The 21,353-nt window shown below is 40.9% G+C and overlaps 1 protein-coding gene across 1 annotated transcript; it reads right to left on the reverse strand.

The window, feature by feature from the left end:
• Positions 1-4,932: 4,932 nt before the first annotated feature.
• Positions 4,933-20,642, reverse strand: LOC113633896 (E3 SUMO-protein ligase ZBED1-like). Its single transcript, XM_047810783.1, has 6 exons — positions 19,161-20,642; positions 18,658-18,949; positions 7,093-7,213; positions 6,121-6,217; positions 5,373-5,477; positions 4,933-5,217 (listed from the first exon to the last, which is right to left on the reverse strand). The coding sequence occupies exons 1-6, from the start codon at positions 20,640-20,642 to the stop codon at positions 4,933-4,935; spliced, it is 2,382 nt and encodes a 793-aa protein (XP_047666739.1).
• Positions 20,643-21,353: the final 711 nt, after the last annotated feature.

Raw genomic sequence — 21,353 nt, forward strand, 5'->3', positions numbered from 1 at the left:
CAATGTCCAAAAGTGTTCCTTTGTCTTAAGTGATCAGTGCAGAGTTTATGTGTAAAAAGAGAAAGCAAAAGTAGGTAAAAGTAAATAAAAGCACAATCTAAGCGGCGCGATCTGGACGGCAACCAGATTCAGCGGCGCCATCTTGGAATATTACCTGGATGTCTTAATTCTACTTTTGTGCAACGGGCCCCAGGTCATCAAATGTCATCTGCACGTCATTCTGCTGTGTTTACAAAGACGTTTGCGTGTTCCTGTTTCCCAGGTTGTGGATTTACTAACAAATTGGACTATTATCACTGTTTTGCATCTGTCTTTTCCTCTCCAGCTGAAGCGTGACAATATGAGGGTTAACATTTTAAATTAACTTTCATGAATAACATTACAAAACATTATAAAACTGTTGTTATAAGCTTGTTACCAAACTTTCATGAATGTATGAATGTCACACTACAAGAAAGAATTGTACTGTAAAAGAAATGAAATAGCTGAAATCCTGTTCAACGGTGTGTTGCTCTGTGTAATGATACACAAGCCACAGGCTAGGGTAAGCAAAACCAAAGAGATCTTTATTGAAGTCCGTGAGCAGATGTATCGAATTCGAAACTGTATGAAGCACTATGAAGTTTGCAGAAAGCGTAAACATGCACACACACGCTGGGGAGAACACAGGAGGAAGAGAGACAGGATCCTAGACAGGAGTAGGTGGATACGGGGAGAATAATCCGGTAGCACCGAAGGCGAGGGAGAAGGAAGGAGAGCCGATAGCGGTGAAGCAACCGGGAGTCTGGAGCTTGAATGACTGCGGGGAAGAATCACGTTAGCACATACGAGACCAGACAATGACTGAGTGACTGAGAGTGGTTTATATAGGGTGTGCGTTGATTGAAGAATGTGGATCAGGTGGTGCTAATTAGTACTCAGGGGAATGTGAGTGCTGGTGAGTGAGAGAAGGACCTGGTGACTCCGTGACAGTACCCCCCCCCCCTCACGGTCCGCTCCTGAGGACCGGGGAACACCAGAGCGCCGAGGTGGGCGGCCTCTGGGTCTAGGTGCGGGTCTGCCTGGGTGTGACTCGTGGAACTCCCGGAGGAGATCGGGGTCCAGAATATCATCTCGGGGCACCCATGAACGTTCCTCTGGTCCATACCCCTCCCAATCGACAAGATACTGTAGAGCCCCACCTCGACGTCTGGAATCGAGGATCTCCTTCACCAAGTAGATCCCGGTGTCTTCTTCTATGGTAGGTAGGGGGGGTACTTCTTCAGCACCAGGACCTGAGAGAGATGGGAGAGAAACTGGTGAGTGATAAGGTTTGAAGTGAGACACATGAAAGACAGGATGTATACGATTGGTACTGGGGAGTTTGAGTTGAAATGCCACAGGATTGATCTCCTTAACGATTTCGAAGGGTCCGATGTACCGAGGGTTCAGCTTTCTGCAGGGGAGCTGTAGACGAATGTTCTTCGTGGACAGCCATACCTTCTGACCTACTTGGTAACCTGGAGTGGAGGAACGACAAGTGTCAGCAGTCCTCTTGTGTCTTCTCACGGCTCCCTGTAACTGATGATGCGCCGAGTTCCATACCCTCTCACTCTCACGGAACCAGTGGTCAACAGACGGGACATCCGAAGGCTCATCGGACCAGGGGAAAAAAGGTGGTTGGTAACCGAGTACACACTGGAACGGAGTTAAGCCGGTAGTTTGTTGTCTCAAGGAATTTTGCGTACTCGGCCCATGGGAGGTACTGACCCCAGCTGTCCTGGTGGAGCTGACAGAAAGCACGAAGGAACTTGCTGACATCTTGAATTTTACGTTCTGTCTGACCGTTTGACTGGGGATGATACCTGGAGGACAATCTGACGGCCACACCTAGGCGTTTGAAGAACGCCTTCCAGACTCTGGAGGTAAATTGAGTACCACGGTCAGAGACAATGTCTTCAGGAATACCGAAATACCTGAAGACATGTTCGAAGAGGAGTCTTGCAGTTTCCATAGCTGTGGGGAGGCCCTTGAGGGGAATTAACCTGATAGTCTTAGAGAAACGGTTGACCACAACGAAGATGCAGGTCTTACCCTCAGAGGTAGGCAGGTCTGTGGTGAAATCGATCCCCAAGTGTGACCATGGACAATTGGGAATGGGAAGAGGATCCTGTCTAGTTTGCCCGTGGGTAGAGAATGAGGTGTCTTGGTGGTGGCACAGACTGAGCATCCTAACACGAACCTCCTGACATCTTGGGCCATCCTGGGCCACCAAAACTTTCCCTGGAGGAGTGAGAGGGTTCGGCCAATGACTGGGTGACCCGTGCCCACTGAGGTATGTACTTGATTGATGAGGGGCATGCGTTGAGACACAGGAATGAACTGAACATGGGCGGGACATCCTGGTGGTGGATGGACAGTACTTGATCCTTCACCTGTCCACTGGATTGGGCTGACAATCATGGAGGATGGAAGGATGGTCTCTGGTTGGTCAGATTCCTCCTCACGTGTGTGGATGCGAGATAAAGCATCAGCTTTCTTGTTCTTCACTCCCGGACGATAGGTGATGGTAAAATTGAAGCGGGTGAAGAACAGAGCCCATCGGGCTTGACGAGGGTTCAGCCTTTTTGCATCTCGGAGATATAGTAGATTCTTATGATCAGTGAAAAAGGTAAATGTGGATTTGGCACCCTCTAACCAGTGTCTCCATTCTTCTAGCGCAAGTTTGATGGCTAGGAGTTCGCAGTTGCCTATGTCGTAATTAACTTTGGCCGGGGTGAATTTGCGGGAGAAGAAGGCGCATGGATGGAGTACCTGGGTCTTACTGTGAGGTTGTGAAAGAACTGCGCCGACCCCAGTAGTGGAGGCGTCGACCTCTACGGTGAAGGGAAGCTTAGGATTGGGATGAATGAGTACCGGAGCGTGGGTGAAGGCTTCTTTCAGCTCTTCGAAGGCCTCTGTAGCCTTGGGAGACCAGCTCAGTGATTTGGGTTTGCCCCGGAGGAGTGAGGTGAGGGGTGTGACAATGAGGCTGAAGTTGTGGATAAACCGTCTGTAGAAATTTGCAAATCCCAAAAAGCGTTGAAGCTCTTTGATGGTGTTGGGAATAGGCCAGTTTTGAACCGCTTTTACCTTCCCCTCGTCCATAGAGGTTCCTGACGCTGATACCTCATAGCCTAAAAAGGCTATCTGGGGTGTGTGGAACTCACATTTTTCGGCCTTGAGGTATAATTGGTGTTCCCGGAGCTTCCGTAGGACTTCCGTGACGTGTCGAATATGTTCTGCCCTGGATTTGGAAAAGATGAGGATATCGTCAATGTATACAATCACAAACCGGTTCAGGAAGTCCCGGAACACATGGTGCATAAAGTCTTGAAAGACAGATGGCGCGTTAGCTAAGCCATACGGCATTACTAAATATTCATAGTGGCCCGTTGGAGTCACAAATGCCGTTTTCCACTCATCCCCTGAACGTATTCTGACTAGGTTGTACGCACTTCTTAAATCCAGTTTTGTGAAGATTCTACAACCTCGTAATTGTTCCAGGGCCGCAGGGACGAGGGGGAGGGGGTAGCGGAACTTGGTGGTGATACTATTGAGGGATCGGTAGTCAATACAGGGTCAGAGGCCTCCGTCCTTTTTAGCTACAAAGAAGAAACTGGACGCAGCAGGAGAGGTAGAGGGACGGATGTAGCCTTGTGCAAGAGCCTCTTGGATGTACTCCTCCATGGCCTCTTGTTCGGGAATAGAGAGCGGGTAGATCCTTCCCCTGGGCACTGGTTTACCTGGTAGGAGATCAATCGCGCAATCCCATGGCCTATGAGGTGGTAGCTGCGAAGCTCTCCTTGGACAGAATACGTCAGCATACTCTTCATATTGGACTGGGACCTTGGAGGGGATGTTCTGGTGCGGGCTTTCGATGGAGGTGGTACATACTCGTACTCTGGATGGTGGTCTATGTGGTAAAGGTAATTGAGGGAAACAGGTTGACAAACAGTGAGAACTCCATCTCTTTACCTCACCGGTTTCCCAAGAGAGCTCCGGGTGGTGTTGTATGAGCCACGGACGCCCCAGAATGACATCTGAGGTCGAATTCTCCAAAACCAGGAGGGTGATGTCCTCGTCACAGGGCCCGCACTATGGTGGATGTTGGATCTGTTTAGTGGTCTGCCGGTGATGGAGTGGGCTTGGAGTGCCCTCGGAACTCTGCTCTTGGGGATCTGAAGGGCGTGACAGAGGTTCGAGGAGATGAAGTTGCCCGCTGAACCGGAGTCGAGGAGAGCTGAAATAGACATAGAGTAATGACGAAAAGATATCACCACTTGAGTTTGTAAGGGTGAGTGAAGGGGTGGTTCAGATTGGAGAACACTCACCGGGTGTCGTGGTGGGCGAATGGGGCATGAGGAGACAGTATGCTCCGCAGCTCCACAGTACAGACACAGTCTCTGATGAATTCTCCGTTGATGTTCGGACGAGGAGAGATGCATGGAATCCACCTGCATGGGTGTAGGTTCGGGATGAGTGAACATTGATCGGCTAAGAGATCGGGGTGGTGAACCCTCCGTCGTGAGACACCCTAGTCGGCGATGATCCATGCGAATGGACACTTGTATGAACCTCTCCAATCCCATTTGATCATCATAAGAGACGAGATGTAATTGTACTGATGGATCCAATCCATTACGAAAGGCTGTAATCAATGCTGTTTCATTCCAGCCACTCACAGCAGCTAGGGTGCGAAACTTCAAGGCATAGTCAGTGACTGTCATGTTCCCTTGTCGTAAATGATACAGCTCGTCGCGCGCTGAGGAGTCCGCATCAGAAATATGAAATACTTCCTTGAAGTGAGAAACAAATAAGGCATATGACTGTACCGTCTGGGAGTTCTGTTGCCACAACGAATCTGCCCATTGGAGAGCCTTTCCTCGGAGATGTGAGATGATAAAGGCTATTTTAGAGCGCTCTGTGGGATATTGTTGAGGCTGCATCTCGAACACTAGCGAACACTGCAGCAGAAATCCGGTGCAATTCTCCGACGAACCAGAGTAGGGCGCTGGGCTGGCCATGGGAGATGCGACTATGGCCGCAGAAGAAGACTGTGCTATGGCTGGTGCGGTGGCGCCGGACTGTAGCGATGCGCGAAGAAGATCCACCAATTCGCGAATGGGATCTGACGCTGGAACATTCATAATGCTTCCGGTATGGTCTGGTCTTCTGTAATGATACACAAGCCACAGGCTAGGGTAAGCAAAACCAAAGAGATCTTTATTGAAGTCCGTGAGCAGATGTATCGAATTCGAAACTGTATGAAGCACCATGAAGTTTGCAGAAAGCGTAAACACGCACACACACGCTGGGGAGAACACAGGAGGAAGAGAGACAGGATCCTAGACAGGAGTAGGTGGATACGGGGAGAATAATCCGGTAGCACCGAAGGCGAGGGAGAAGGAAGGAGAGCCGATAGTGGTGAAGCAACCGGGAGTCTGGAACTTGAATGACTGCGGGGAAGAATCACGTTAGCACATACGAGACCAGACAATGACTGAGTGACTGAGAGTGGTTTATATAGGGTGTGCGTTGATTGAAGAATGTGGATCAGGTGGTGCTAATTAGTACTCAGGGGAATGTGAGTGCTGGTGAGTGAGAAGGATCTGGTGATTCCGTGACACTCTGACATAAACTGCATGATGAATGATGAATTTGCCTTTTCAGGCTCACTCACACCAGATTCAGATCTTGACAGCCAACGAGTTACTGCCTGTGTGTAAAAAATTGTGGAGAAATGTAAAGTCATTTATTTAATTTGGTGGGAACTTCTTTTGGCCTGACACATTTGTCTATAATTAATGTGATCAATTGATGACAATTTTCTTTAGTTAAGGGTTACTGAGACAAAAAAAAAATCAAGTATGTTATTGCTATAGCAAAAAAATGTATTCCTAGATTATGTTGCAATGCAAAGGGAATTCTATGCACTGATCCATAAGCCACTGAAGGAACAACTTAAGAATAACTGCAGATACTGCTAAAATGCTATTTGTGATATAAATGTAAACTCATTTTGATTGAACAATAATAGAGTAATATTTAAGTTTGATCAAAAAAGCCAAAAATCTAAGTCATTCTATCTTAACTTAGTACTTGTGTTACAGGGTACCAACAAAGGAGAACGTCAGACTCGTTGAACACTCTCCGGCTGGCATTGATTTCAGCCTGATCTTTATCAACCATAAAGCACCTAATAAAAATAAAAAGGCAGAGAAAAAATATTTGTTTATATATGTTTGCTTCCAAAAAAATTAATTTTGTTGTTTACTTTGTTTACCATCTTTAGAAGTTACTTACTAAACCAATTTGTACATTGTACAGAGATCAACATCTACCAAGTACCAAGTTGGTCTGAACATTCTAAAACATTTCGGGATATAGCCTAGCGTACAGTTCGGCTTGCTCTTCTTTAAATTTGTTTGCATTTTATTCAAGAAGTGTTGGGTTTACCAAAAAAACTTTTGATAACCTTTAATCAGCATGATCTGAAGAAATCAATGGAGTAACTTTCTTTCTTCAGCAGAACAAATACATTTATTCAGGCTTGGAACAATTTGCTGGCGAGTAAATGATGACAGAATATTTAGTTGCACTTTATTTTACAGTATATGCACTTACAGTGTACTTATCTAGTAATTTTTACTAAAGTAATAAGGAAACTACAGAGGGTTAAGATTAGTTTTAAGTGTAGGTTCAGGGTTGGTTCCCTGTTATTACCCAGTATTTGCAATTATTATAAGTACAGTGTATGTACAGTACATGCTACCAAATTTTTGGTAACTACAGAGGTTTAACTTTAGGTTTAGATGTAGGTTCAGGGTTGGTACCCTGTTATTACCCAGTTATTGATATGAGTACATTGTATGTACAGGTACATGAGGAACAGGACTGTAAAATAAAGTGCTACTAAATTTTCATTTTGGGGTAACCTGACCCTTTAAGAAACTGTTTAGATATAGAAAATATTATTGAATAATTTAATATAGATTTAAATAATAATTAAACATTTCTACAAATGAATAATTAATCATTTTAATTTAATTTACTTATAATTGATTGTATTACCTTGGAAGTACAGAAAATGATGGTTTTAGCTTTTCCAGTGCCAGCTGAAGTGTGTCCTGTTTTTCATTACCCAAGATGATATAGGCAACAGGGGTTCCATTTCCATGACTGTCTCTGACAACTAATGTAAATAAAGCACAACCATACTGGTTGACACCATGTGTCACATCCATAAAAACAATCTCTCTTCCATATTCATGAAGGTTGTCTCTCATGGATGGTGTTTGGAGAACTATGATAAGATCTGTTTGAGGACTATAAGGCTGACAAAAAAATAACAGCAGTAACAAAATAAGGAGCAACTCTACCAAAGGAGAGAATTAACCTTCTGGGCCACTATAATTAACCCATAAAGGGGTGTGTTAAATATATTTTTATACAGAATTACTGGTATTAATATAGACAGCTCAAATACTTTGGTATTTAGAACATAATGAATTAGACTTTCATTGATTAATTCTTCACTCCATCCAAGGTGTATCCTGCCTTGATGCCCGATGACGCCTGCACTGGCACTGGCTCCCCGTGACCCGAGGTAGTTCGGATAAGCAGTAGAAAATGAATGAATGAATGAATGAATGAATGAATGAATGAATGATTAATTCTTAATAAATGAATAAATAAATAAACCCTTAGAGAGAAGCCAATTACATCTTCAGTAACATTCTTGGTTGGTCTTTGTTCAGAGAAATATTTTATGTATTATAAAGATATCTGGATAAAGGACCAGTTCACAAATTAGTGTATTATTTAAACATTGTTATAGAATAATTTATAGAATTTTTTTTTACTTACCTGTTCACTGTTTTTTTTTATGAATTAATAATATTTTTGTAGTGATGTCTGTAATTTGGGCTTTACTGTACTCAAACAACAACATCATTGCTCCAGAAATTATGGATGATCTTCAAAACAAATTGACATCATAGACATATGACTGAGGAAGTGAGAGTAAACATGTAAATAGCTCCATCTTGTGAAAAAGCATGGCTCTGCTCCAGTCATGTGTAGTGCTTTTTGTACAGTGTGGTTGGGTTTCCTCCTGAGTTTTAGTTTTTGAGTTTATCTCTGGGGTTTTCTACACTAAATGTGTCTTGAAATTCATGCTTCATTGTTTTTTGTGAGAAAACTCCCTGCTGAAAAATCCAGAATTCCATGCTGGTCCAGGCTGGTTTTTACTGGTTCCTGCTGGTATAGTGCTGGTATAATGCTGCTCACTGCTTGTATAGTTGGGTGGCCAGCATAGTCATGATTTTATCAAGCAAAACGGGGCTGGTGTAGCTGGTTAACCAGTATGATCTTGCTGGAATGAGCTTTATGGGAACAAGCATGATTTTTGCTTGTGTATGTTTCTATGTAACACATTAATATAAGATTAAAACACAATATATTGGAATATATTTCATTATAAGTGTGTTATTTCTTTTGTTCCCTCTTTTGGATAAAGAACTGAAATAACAAAGCTGATAGCTTTGAATAAAAAAGAATAAAAACATTTAAAAATCATTCGTTAGGGATTAAAGTGTCTCCACAAATTAAATATAGTAATACCAACAAATGTTGATTTCCCGGGCTCCATGAGGGAAGCAGCATATAAATCATACAGAATTATGGTTTTTTTTTTGAAAGATATATATACAGTACAGACAAAGTTTGGACACACCTTCCAAAGGTTTGGACACACCACCTTTTCAACAGGACAATGACCTCAAACACACCTCCATGCTGTGTAAGGGCTATTTGACCATGAAGGAGAGTGATGGGATGCTGCGCCAGATGACCTGGCCTCCACAGTCACCGGACCTGAACCCAATCGAGATGGTTTGGGGTGAGCTGGACCGCAGAGTGAAGGCAAAAGGGCCAACAAGTGCAAAGCATCTCTGGGAACTCCTTCAAGACTGTTGGAAGACCATTTCAGGTGACTACCTCTTGAAGCTCATCAAGAGAATGCCAAGAGTGTGCAAAGCAGTAATCAAAGCAAAAGGTGGCTACTTTGAAGAACCTAGAATATGACATTTTCAGTTGTTTCACACTTTTTTGTTATGTACGTATATAATTCCACATGTGTTAATTCAAAGTTTTGATGCCTTCAGTGTGAATCTACAATTTTCATAGTCATGAAAATAAAGAAAACTCTTTGAATGAGAAGGTGTGTCCAAACTTTTGGTCTGTACTGTATATATATATAATCCATTTGTCTCAATTAAGATGTAGTTAAGTTGTTTGTTTGTTTTTTTAGTAAAGCGGTAATAAGAGATATTACCCAGCATCAGCGTTGCTATGCAACCTTTAAAGCAACTATGTTCACGAAGGTAAATGTTGTTCCTGCACTTTGCAAAAATAAATTTCGCAATGTTTTCGACTACATTATATACCTTTGTAGCGATTTTGGCTCGCAAAGCAAGGTAAATATTTATAAGTAATTATAATGTCTTATAGTGACTCTAAATATTTTAACCTAAGTTGAAATTAATGGTAATGGAGTTAATGTTACACTTATTTGGTCTGTTCGTCCGCCGAACAGACCGTGTAACCTTTATTAATTCTATGAAGGAGGTATCTTCCCGGCCAAGAAAGGTTCACTCCCCCTTTTACTTTACACCGTAATTTGAATTAAATTAACTTAATAGAGCATGTAGTTCAGACCAGATGTTGCAGGTACCTTAATTTGTGAGCGATACTCAGAGACAAATCACTTGTGGCACAAAATTATGACATTTAATGAATGAGACAAACACAACATAAACCTAACTACACAAACAAACAAAAGAAATAGGGAAAACGAAGATGACAATAAAATAAAACAAAAGAAATTAAAATTGGGGAAAGGGAGGAAGAGACTGGAAAGAAGAAATTAGAGAAAGGAAGGAAAGGAATGGCAAGCTTAAACTTCAAAATGAATCACACCCTAACTGGGAAATCATCACCGGAAACTTAAATTCGCCTCAAGACACAATACAAGGTTCATACTTAAAGTACGCATCTAAATCGGTTGGTAAAGGAAACGGTTACTTGCATTGGCTTTCTGCACAAGAGTCCGAATGCAACAGAGAAATCTCTGAGGAGTCAGTTAGGGTGGGGTCAGACGTTCTTCCAAGTTCTCCTGAAGATCAGAATAGTTGTCGTTCTTGGAAGTGAAACTTGCTGGAACTTCTTTGAAGGAAGATGGAGTTGTCTCCAAGCTGTTCCGAAAGTCTGACCAAGGATTAGTGGTGTTTGGGATTAGTGGTGTTTGTGACAATTTAAAGGTCGCGAACTCCACCCATCTTTGGGGAGATGACCAGTACTTCGGTCAAGATTTTGGAGGGAAAAACTCCCTTTGTTTCAGGTGTCTGTGGGTGTGGTTTAGCTATCAAACTTTTAGATGACTTTAAAGTTTTATCCAGGGTGTATTAAGACGGTATGGCGCCTTTCGTGCTCAAATAAAATACACCATATTTTTCAAAAATGAGTAACCGATAATTTTGTGGTCATTTTGATACCAAACATGAAGGGTAATGGCGGTATAAAGGTGGCGGTTCATTACATGCATAGATCTGTAATCGAAGGGTAACTGATGTTATTACGATATTGTGTTCTTATAAAGGCAAAGAAACAAAAATGAAACATAAAACAGAATGCACTTTCATTAGGGAAGTAAAAGGAAAACGATAGCTTCCTATACATTCTGACATCAGACCTTAAAGGGGCATACAGCATTAGAACAGGTACACATTAACATGCCATGATCAGTAATTAGAGTGTAACGGATGTTAAATACAATGTTGATTTCTGACTCATGAATAAAATACACCCTTGTCGGGAAATTAAGGGGAAAATAATTTTAAGTCAGGCAAGCCTTAAAAGAAGAAACATATTACAAAAAGGGTTATAAGAATGAGAACCTTAGAGTACCTTATCTACTTGTTTTATTAGTTAAAGGAATGTCTCATTGTGTTGTGTGTGTGTGTGTTCTGGTTGAGGGCCCCTATGAGTTCAATCAGAGAAGCCGCTACACCTTACAGTGTTTATCGAAATTAGTATAAGTGAACGTTCCAGAACATCATGTTATTGCCACCGTATTTAGGATTTTGTTTTGGGGTAAATAAAAAGCTTCCGCTTCTACACAACGTATTCGTTGATCACTGGGAATCAGAATGTTTGCATACGTGAGGTACCTGGATGACGGCTGCACAGCAGTTGTTTTAGCGAAATGAAGGACTTTATCTATGACATGTTTGACCAAACTCAGGTTTATTGGGTACGATGCAAGCAAGACTTCTTCAGGGCACAAATGCTGATGCTGAAAGGTATGTAACTTAAGCAGTAGCTGTTTTATCGTAACTTGTTCACTGCACAATATAAACAAATGAGTGATGTATAGTTTTGTTTTCAGAGAATAAAGAAGACATAGAGCAGGAGTTGTCTAAAGGCAAACGACTCTGGGTCGCAGCTCTTAAAAAATATGGTCATTGCCACCACATACTACTTGTTACTTGCTAAAAGAGAGAGCGGAAGCTAAGACCAAAAATGTGTGTTGTAAAGGTTATATTGTGTAACGTTACTTATGCACGTGTGTATATTACAGTGTGATGGCAAATGTCATTGTCCAATAAATATTTTATTTATATATAATGTGTGTATACCGTATTTTCTGCATTATAAGGCACACCTAAGAGCCTGAAATTTTCTCAAAAATCGGCCGTGCGCCTAATAATCCGGTGCGCCTTATGTGTGCACCGAGTTCCAAAAATCTGTAAAAATGTTCCCGTGCGACTTTGGTAAGCGCTCCGCTTGATTGACTGTCCGACCATTTCCCACTGACACAGGGACGTAATACATACACTACGTACGCTGGCCGCGATAAACCAATCAGAAAACATTATGTAATACATACAGTATGTACGCTTACCTCCACCACGCCTCCGGTAGGTATACTACCGGTATGTTGCAATACAACATTTGTTTCTTCCTAACCAATATGCGCTCCACACTCCAGTCAAGTAGGTGGCGGTAAATGCACCTTATGTTGGTTTGCCATCCGCTAATAAAAATCAGATGCTTATGAGGCACAATTCAAACTCCAGGCTATCAGTTACACGCAGTGGTGTAGTCTACGTGATACGCAGATATACGCCATATACCCACTAGGAAATGCCAAGGATTTCTGTATACCCACTAGGAAATGCCAAGGATTTCCGTATACCCACTAGAAAATGGCAAGGATTTCCGTATACCCACTTAAAAAGCGTGAGGATACGTAACAATATCGTTTTGTGACAGAACTTTCATTCTTAAATTCACACCGCACTGTGTTATGAACACAGACTGTGGTTGTGATTGCGAATCTCTAACATTTTTGGACCATTGGAAAATTAGTTGCTTGGTGGTGTTTTGTGGCGCAAATTTGAAATTAACTAACTAATGTAAAAGAAGATATGAAACGAAAGCAGACTCAAACTACACTCTTTGTGTGTTGAAGCCTGCGCCTAAAGCTACAGCAGCTTCGGGTGACATTTCACCCACAGCCCGAGTACAAATGTATTTGGAAAGTTTTGTAAACTACCAGTTCATTCAGTTCATAATATTCTGCAATTAAAGAGTGTTGGTGATAAAACTGAACAAATGTTTAATGTTCACTCTTAAATGTACATTGAAAATTGACAGCTGATAAAACCTGTGCTCCAGGTCCCATATTCATATAACTTTTAAGGCTAAATGTAGCTCTTAAAGGTATAGTTCACCCAAAATTGAAAATTGTGTTATTTCCTCACCCTCAATTTGTTCCAAAACTGTATGAGTTTCTTTCTTCTGTTTAACACAAAAGATGATATTTTGAAAAATGTTGGTAATCAGACAGTTGGCAGCACCCACTGACTTTCATAGTCTATATTTTTTCCTACTGTGAAAGTCAATGGGTGCTGCCAACTGTCTGATTACATTTAGCATTAAATTTTATATGAATATGGGACCTGGAGCACAGGTTTTATCAGTTGACTGTCTTTTGTTGCTTATAATAAATTGGAATGTTGATATTACACATAAGCAGTCTTTAATAATGCTCTCAATTACATGTAGATGCATATTTTATGCATTAGTGAGTGTGGTGGTGCCTGTGGTGTCTCGCTCTAGGATGGGTGCGTATGAGGCGGCGGGGGGGGGGTTTACAGTATACTCACTACAAAAAACTAGACTACACCACTGGTTACACGGTTGTAAATGGGAATAGAGCAGCTGTGAAAGAATTCACCATCAATGTATCTATGGTTCGGAAGTGGAGGAATCAAGAAAATGAACTGCGCCAAGTTAAGAAAACACAGTAGATGAGGACTTTGATGGATTTGTGGGAGAAGATTGCTTACAAAAAAATGTGTGTATTGTTAAATAAAGTTCAACTAAACTCACTGTTTTGCTTCTGTTACCTTTTTTTGTAGACCGTATGTTTTAGCATGCGCCTTATAATACGGTGCACCTTATGTATGGGTTAAGCACAGAAATAGACCCCTTAATTGAGACTGCGCCTTATAATTCGGTGCGCTTTATAGTGCGGAAAATACAGATATATATATATATATATATATATATATATATATATATATATATATATATATATATATATATATAAAGCCATGTAAATGATAGGAATATCCAGAAAGTATTAAAAAGTGAATTGCAGTTCTCTACAAAATTGTCTTGGTCTTTATTTAACTATGAATATGCACTAAGAAATGTGAAATGTAACAAATGGGTTTTATTGTGGTCTTGCTGGGATTATACTAGCATCCAAAAGACAACATATGTTGACCAGCACACCATCATCCCAGGCTGGTCGACCCGCACACCAGCATCCCAGGCTGGTCGGCCAGCACACCAGCAACCAGAACCTAATGCTGGACCAGCACACCAGCATCCCAGGCTGGTCGGCCAGCACACCAGCAACCAGAACCTAATGCTGGACCAGCATACCACCATACCAGGCTGGTCGGCCAGCACACCTGCAACCAGCACCTAATGCTGAACCAGCATACCACCATCCCAAGCTGGTCCCAGCATGCAAAACATACCTTATGCTGGGCCAGCAATGCTGTTTTTTTTTTTTAGCAGGGCACTGTCAGTGATTAAAGATTATTTTGTTTTTTCTCATTTTTTTGTAATCAGAACATGTATCTAAATATATGATTATTTTCTGCAAATGACAATATAATGTGCAAATGTGCAAAGTTAACACATCAAATGTAAATACACAGCAGGTAACTACAGCAATGTCTAAACACATTTACATTTCTGGTTTTACTTCCAAAGTCTTTTCCAGTTAACAACATCAGAAGAAGAAAGATGTGTGGCTGAAAAAGAAAAACAAAATGTTCTGTTGTAAATATCCCTTTACTTGTGGTAAATACTTATGTAGCTATATATTTTGTCTTTATTTTAATGTTTTTAAGTTATTTAGTGTTTAAAGTTTGCATTAATATGTATATATGTGCAGTCTCAGGTATGTGTACCAGTGATTCTTCATGTCCACCAGATAAAAAACAGTTTGTGGGTAAAATAAATTACTTAATATTTAGTTGTGCTTTCATTATCCTTTTAAGTCTTATAGTTAAGTGTATGTGTAATATTATTTCATGTTGTTTTATAAATGTTTTTAATTCTAAATGATATGTGACCAGTGTCTGTAATAACCCTGTAATTTTAAATTAAATGTTATTGTCAGTAACGTGAGGGTAAAATCAGACCCAAATGCAGGATAGCGTAAAAATAAACAGGTTTTAATAAATAAAAAACATGAAACAGGGACACTGTCATGAGCAACGAACCACCGCGGGAGCGTCGCCCTAGAGACGCGTCTCCGGAGTACTAGCGCACTTCCGCACTACACTCCCCATCAGCCACCTCGCCTCCTGATTACTCCACCACCTGTCTCTCATTCCCATTCACATAAATACCACGCTTCTACTCCATACCGGTGCGAGGTCTCGACTTGTGTTACTACAGTCATTCTGAGCGTTTTCTGTGTTCTGTTTTTCCGGTGATTACTCTGCTCTCTCTTCCTGACTCTTCTGACTGTTTGCCGCCTGCCCCGACCTTTTGCCTGTCCCCGATTCAGATTCTGCTCTCTCTTTGCTATTGTGTTTTGCCGGTTCTGACCCCCGCCTGTTTGACTCCGATCTGTGTTTGTACTTAAATAAACTCTGCTGCAAATGGATCCCCAGCAGTACGCCTCCTTGTCATTACAGACACAGACAATACCGCACACGACATCAACAGAAGACAACAGGACAAAACAGAGGATTCCACGCTGCTCAAGGCAACGTGGCTCAATTAAATAGAAAAAACAATCAGACACATGAGGAACAGGTGTGCAGAAGAGAGCAGGAAGAAACAAGGGCGGGGCAGGCACATGACAGAAAACACAAACAAATGCTTATGGCCAAAGTCCATGCTGAGTCCTGACAGTTATATTTACTATGTGTAAGTAGTTCAGTAATTAATTTAATGAGCATCAAAAGATACAACTGAAAAACTGATTTTAATGTAGTTTTAAGATGATTAACTTGTGTCCTGGGTTTTTGTCAACACAGTCAGACCTGTTAATTTTAAATAAAAAAATCAAGAATTATTGAGGGCAGCCAAAACTCTGAGGACCCCTTTATCCCTTCCTTGTTCTTTCAAATGCCATCAGACCACTCTAGCTCTGGTACATTTTTTAATATTCTTTTAAATTTATACCTACTTGTTAATACTTTGTGTGTCAACACCATAAACAATGTAATGTAAGATTTGTATGATATTTTCTGTTATAAATGCTTAATTTAAGTAAAGTATAAAGGTAACAAGAAATGAATGATAAATAAGATGGCTCTTATGAGAAGCACATGTGTTATGAGAGGAAACATGGTATTTTGTCAACTCCGTCACATGTCAACACCATCAGGATTTGTGTCTGACAGTGTTGACTCTTTCTAAGACGGTGTTGACAAATGCCATCATGTGCATTATTCCTCGTTTTAGTGTAGTTTACTTCAATTATATTACTTACCAAACATTTGATATTACTGTTGCTCAGCCTGACTTACAATACACTGAGAGAAAAAATACTAAAACAAAGGAAGCCTAGGAAACCGTATCCCCAAGTGTTCACAGTTTTTTGGAAAACAATGCAAGGATGACAATAGCCAAGCAAGACACAATTACTAGGAAAAAAGTAAAACTTCAAAGAATGATTCTAAACGACACATTGCAAAACTTTCACATTGCATTTGTCCAGCAAAACCCAAACATTAGACTTAGTTACTCATCCTTCTGTGCATTGCGTCTATTTCACATTACATCTCCAAGAGCCTCAGACCGAAAGAAATGTCAGTGTCTGTACCATGAGAATGCAACACTGATGCTTGAGGTCCTGAAGTCATTCAATGCATTAACAACCAGCAAACTTGAAGAGAGTTTCCAAATTGTATGTTGTTCTCCAGCAAATGAATCTTGTCTTTTACGTACCTGCAACTGATGTCTGAACAAATGTTCAGTTCTTTCTCCAGTGCAAGGGAAAACACAAGTGGAGTGGAAGCGCATTGGGGAGCGAACAGAAGATGGAGCTCACTTTCACTCCAAACTTGTGAAACACACTGGCACTCTTTCAGATCTTATGATTCTCTACCAAGACAAAATAAAAGAAATGAGACAACCACCCATGTCCACTCAGTTCATAATCAAACCAAGGAGTACAGGAACATGATAACAAATTGTGATGAAACCACTGTTGTTGTTCATGTTGACGTCTCTGAGGCCTGGAAATGTAAATACGGCTCAGAAGTAGAATCCTGTAGTAACAGGATTCTACTTCTGAGCCTTATTTACATTTCCAGGCCTCAGAGACGTCAACATGGGCAAAACCTCCCACAGCTCACACTTCACACAGGCATGTTCTACACCAAACATGAAAAGGCAGGATTCCGCACGGTCTCAGAGTCCAAGTTCTAGGATGCTGCATACATCTGGACCTATATGGATCAAATCCTGACAGGCATTCATGCAAGATTTCCAAAGAGGTGTGCAGACAGTATTGTGCTAAGAGGTTGGGACATTGTGGATGGCAGAGAATTTTATGAGATGTGTCCACTCATGCCACCCCTGAAAACCATTCCTGGAACAAGGAAGATTCATCACACTGTAGAGACATTTCATGTTTTTGCAATGAGTCACAGATTTGCCAGTGTTTCAGTCTGTTACTCACACATTGGATGGCATCCCTCAAGACCCAGATGAAGGACCCAGACAGAGTCCTCGGCAAAGCTGGTGGAGGCCATGGAGAAAGAGCCTGAACCTGAGGGACACAACAACTGGGATAGGCCCCGATGATACTCAGAGTGAAGACTGGCTTATTGTCATGTACGAACTGGCTAAAGCCTTAGAACTGGCTAAAGCCTTAACAATTGAGTTGAATTTTTTCACCCTCATGGGCCAAATGTTTGTTTTCAGAAAAAACAAGGACAGCGGGATGTCTGCTTTGTGCCATTTACAAATATTCTATTCAAGCTGAATGAGCCATCATCACCTGTCCGTACAAGCAGCACCAGGGAGCTACATATAACATATCAGCAGAGGTCATGGATTTCATAGAAGAACACTTGGTTCATCTGTTGCTTGGTGTTTAAACTCCATCGACTGCCTTGAGAAGTCAAATGTTACGTTTTTTTATAAGCAGCATATATTTGAAGCTGTTGGGGACTTTACAAAGGGGGTTAATTTCATTTTCTATTGCCTGTAAAGTCCCTCTACTCCCATGAGATGAAAAATTGGTTACATAATGTGTTTTCTTCATATCTTGCAATGTTATGATATTTGTGAGAGGTCAATGTTCCTTTTGAAAAAAATATTTTTCTGTTTCTTACAAGTTTGTCACCACCTTCAGTTTTGTGTCAACACCGTTGATGCCTTGTCAACTCCGTCCAAATTTTTATTTATAGATATATATATATATATATATATATATTAGGGATGCAACAATACAGTTAGCCCACGGTTCAATACATACCTCGGTTTTTAACCACGGTTTTCGGTTCGGTTCGGTTCTGATGGCTTAACACATAAAAGTGTTTTTTGTTATTCTATGCTTAGGCAATAGGAACAGTAAGTTAAAATAAAAAAAAAATTATTGCAATACTCCTTTATTTTAAAGAAAAGTCCACTGGTTCCTCGTGTTTTGTATAATATAAACATTTTTTATTTTAAAATGAACACTGACATCTCACAGCTGCTGGTAGCCCATGTACAAACTGGGGAACACACAAATTCCTAAATTTTGAAAATAAACATACATGTGAAGTTAGTAAACATAAATTGACCATTTCAAATAAACATACTTGTACTTCAGTGAACATAAATAAACCATCTTAAATAAACTTAACAGCACTCCAGTACAGTATCCTTCATTCAGAATATAAAGTGCAATTTCACTTAGGTCAGCTATCTATTCCTGTATTTTGAGGTTCTTCTGTAAAAAGATAAGCCTGTCAACATTCTCTGCAGCAAGGCGAGAGCGTTTTGCACTTACAATGTCCCCGGCAGTGGAGAAAATTCTCTAACTCGCAACAGAGGTTCCTGGGACACCGAGGTGTTGTTGTGCAGCTTTTGCTACATGGGGGAACTTGCATTCATTTGTTTTCCACCATATGAATGGATCAGCATCCACATGAATACTGTCTGCTAACTTGTATGTGGTGACTTCCTCCTCAATGATCTGGGCAAATGGCCTGCTCTGCTGTTCCTCAGTTTTGAAAAGCTCCCCAAATACCTCTGACATTGCTGTCTTCTTCTTGGGAGGGGGAGAGGATGGATTGTCTTCCTTTTTGGAGGGCACAGGATTCTCCACTAGACACTTTGCATCAAAGAGAATGATCCTTTAGTATAATTATTATACATATAAGCACACACAGCTCAGAACCACAACCATCTCCAGTGCAACATATGACAAATGTGAAATTATTTTGATCAGTGAAAAGGACACAAGATATATAACAAACATCTAAATGGATAAAACAATCAAAATCACACACGATTAAAAAAAAAAAAAAAAAATCAAATAGTACCTGCTGTTCATGCTCCAGAATTTCACGGATTATATTCCTGTAGAGCTTATCACGAGAGTCTTCATCAAGGTAAGGCAGCGATTTAAACCTGGGGTCAAGGGCTGTGGCCATTTGGAGGTAATCATGAAGATTAGGGTCAGTGTACCTCTTTGCCAGGTCATTTGTAATGGCTGCTTTGGCTTCTTTGACTGTTGCAGTGTCCTGGTCTCCTGGTGACATGGATTTGAGAATCATCTCTTTCAGAGGAAGGATCATTGATATAGTGGGGGTTGTTTCACTGCTCATCAGGGTTGTCACTGTTTTCAGTGGTGTGAGGACCTGAAACAGTTCTTCTGCCAGTTTCTGTTCACTGTCATTCAACATGGTTATGTTCTTGACAGACAGCTTCAGATCTTTGTCCAGTAAGGCAGAATAGATGGCGGGCTGCTGTTCTATGTATCTTTCCAACATGTCATGTACTGTATTCCATCGAGTTGTGACATCATGAATTAACTTGTGTCTGGGCAAGTTTAACATCTCCTGCTTCACAGTAAAAACATGGTGGGCTTTGGTGCTTTTCTGAAAAAAAGTCACTATTTTTCTAACCCTCCCCAGGAGGCGGGACACTGTGTTGATTGACACTGCTTTCTTGGCTGCTAGGTTTACAACATGCGCAAAACAACTTATCTGTGGCCCCATCCCATCAGCTTCATTAACTGCAGTCACAATATTCGGAGCGTTATCTGTGGTGACTGGGAGTAACATATTTGGCCTCCTCAACTTCCATGTATTCACTGCATTTGTCAACTCTTCTGCCAAATGAGCGCTTGTATGACTTTCATACAGGGGACGGGTTTGGAGTACAGCGCTTTTCATTTCCCAATCCGACATGTAGTGAACAGTTACAGTGAGGTAACTCACGGTTGCCCGCGAGGTCCAACCATCTGTGGTCAGAGCAGGGCTCTGAGCTTGAGCCAATTCGTACACAATACTGTTGCATGTCTTTTCATAGAGGTCAGGAATTATTTCGGTGCTAAAAAAAGTGCGAGACGGTAGTCTGTAACGTGGATCGAGTGTTTTTATAAGATGACAAAAGCCCGCATCTCCAATCACCAAAAACGGCTGCAAATCTTTGGCAATGAACACCCCCACTGCCTTTGTTATTTTCATGTGTCTCTCGTAACCAGTTGGGTATGTATCCTGGAAGGATTCAGCGAGGGACTGTTGTTTTTTGGAGGACTTTATTACCTGCTCTGCTATCCTGCATTCAGACATTGATATTGCTGGGTGATGGCGCCGCAGATGTGCAATCATATTGGACGTGTTTCCGTTTGAGTAGGCTACACGTGTAAAACAATGCTTGCAGACAGTCATTTTTTTGTTTACCATTTTTTCTTCCCCGGCATTATACTCAACCGCAAAATCGAAATGTCTCCACACCACAGATTTAAAAGACGCCGGCGCCTCCACGTACTTTAGCCTCGCTTCACCACCGCTCGCCATGTTAAAGTGTGGAATGATGGTTCAGCGCCCCCTAACTTTAGAGCATAGTAATTGAACATTTACTCGCGGGGAGGAGCTTCCTCATCTCAGCTCGTAGACTTAAAGGCGCACACAGTCAATTCGGAGCGAAATAAAAAGCACATAAATTATTTAAACGTAAAACCGAAAAGACGTTTCAATATTATTGAACGAACGGTTCAATATTATATTGAGAATTGTGGCATCCCTAATATATATATATTTATGAAGATGAACTGTTTTGTTTCCTCAAGAATATTTGTTAATAAAATGGTTGCATTTTCAAAGTTTTGTGTAATTTGTATGCTTCTAAGTATCACTGTTCATTATGGAAATTAAATGATAAATTGATTAATCCATACAGCCTAAACTGCCAACCATTAAACATTGACTAAACTAACTTTTAAAAGGTGATATGATTATTTAAAAAACATTTTTAGTGATTAAGACAATTAAAACCTGCTGAGTCAAAATATTTGTGATAATTTAATTAAAAACAATTTTATAGACATTTCTGTGTGTCTGATGGTGCTCGGAATCCAGTGCTGAACCCGCAAACCTCTAAAATATATATGGGAGGTTGTTCTAAAACATGGTTACATACCCAAACCCTCATTTAACAAATATGTATACACTGATAAATAGAGAAACTATTTAACAACAAAACAGCGCTTGATTTAAAAAAAAAAACAA

Source organism: Tachysurus fulvidraco, chromosome 1 (genome assembly GCF_022655615.1).
Source record: "Tachysurus fulvidraco isolate hzauxx_2018 chromosome 1, HZAU_PFXX_2.0, whole genome shotgun sequence".
Classification (NCBI taxonomy): Eukaryota; Metazoa; Chordata; class Actinopteri; order Siluriformes; family Bagridae; genus Tachysurus; species Tachysurus fulvidraco.

Bases quoted from the DNA above. Each gene is read 5' to 3' on its own strand.
- LOC113633896 (XM_047810783.1), bottom strand. From the start codon at position 20,642: ATGGCGAGCGGTGGTGAAGCGAGGCTAAAGTACGTGGAGGCGCCGGCG. The intron at 6,218-7,092 runs GTAATACAATCA...TATTTTTATTAG, and splicing joins TCATTTTCTGTACTTCCAAG to GTGCTTTATGGTTGATAAAG. The intron at 5,218-5,372 runs GTCTAGGATCCT...TGCTTACCCTAG, and splicing joins CCCCGTATCCACCTACTCCT to CCTGTGGCTTGTGTATCATT.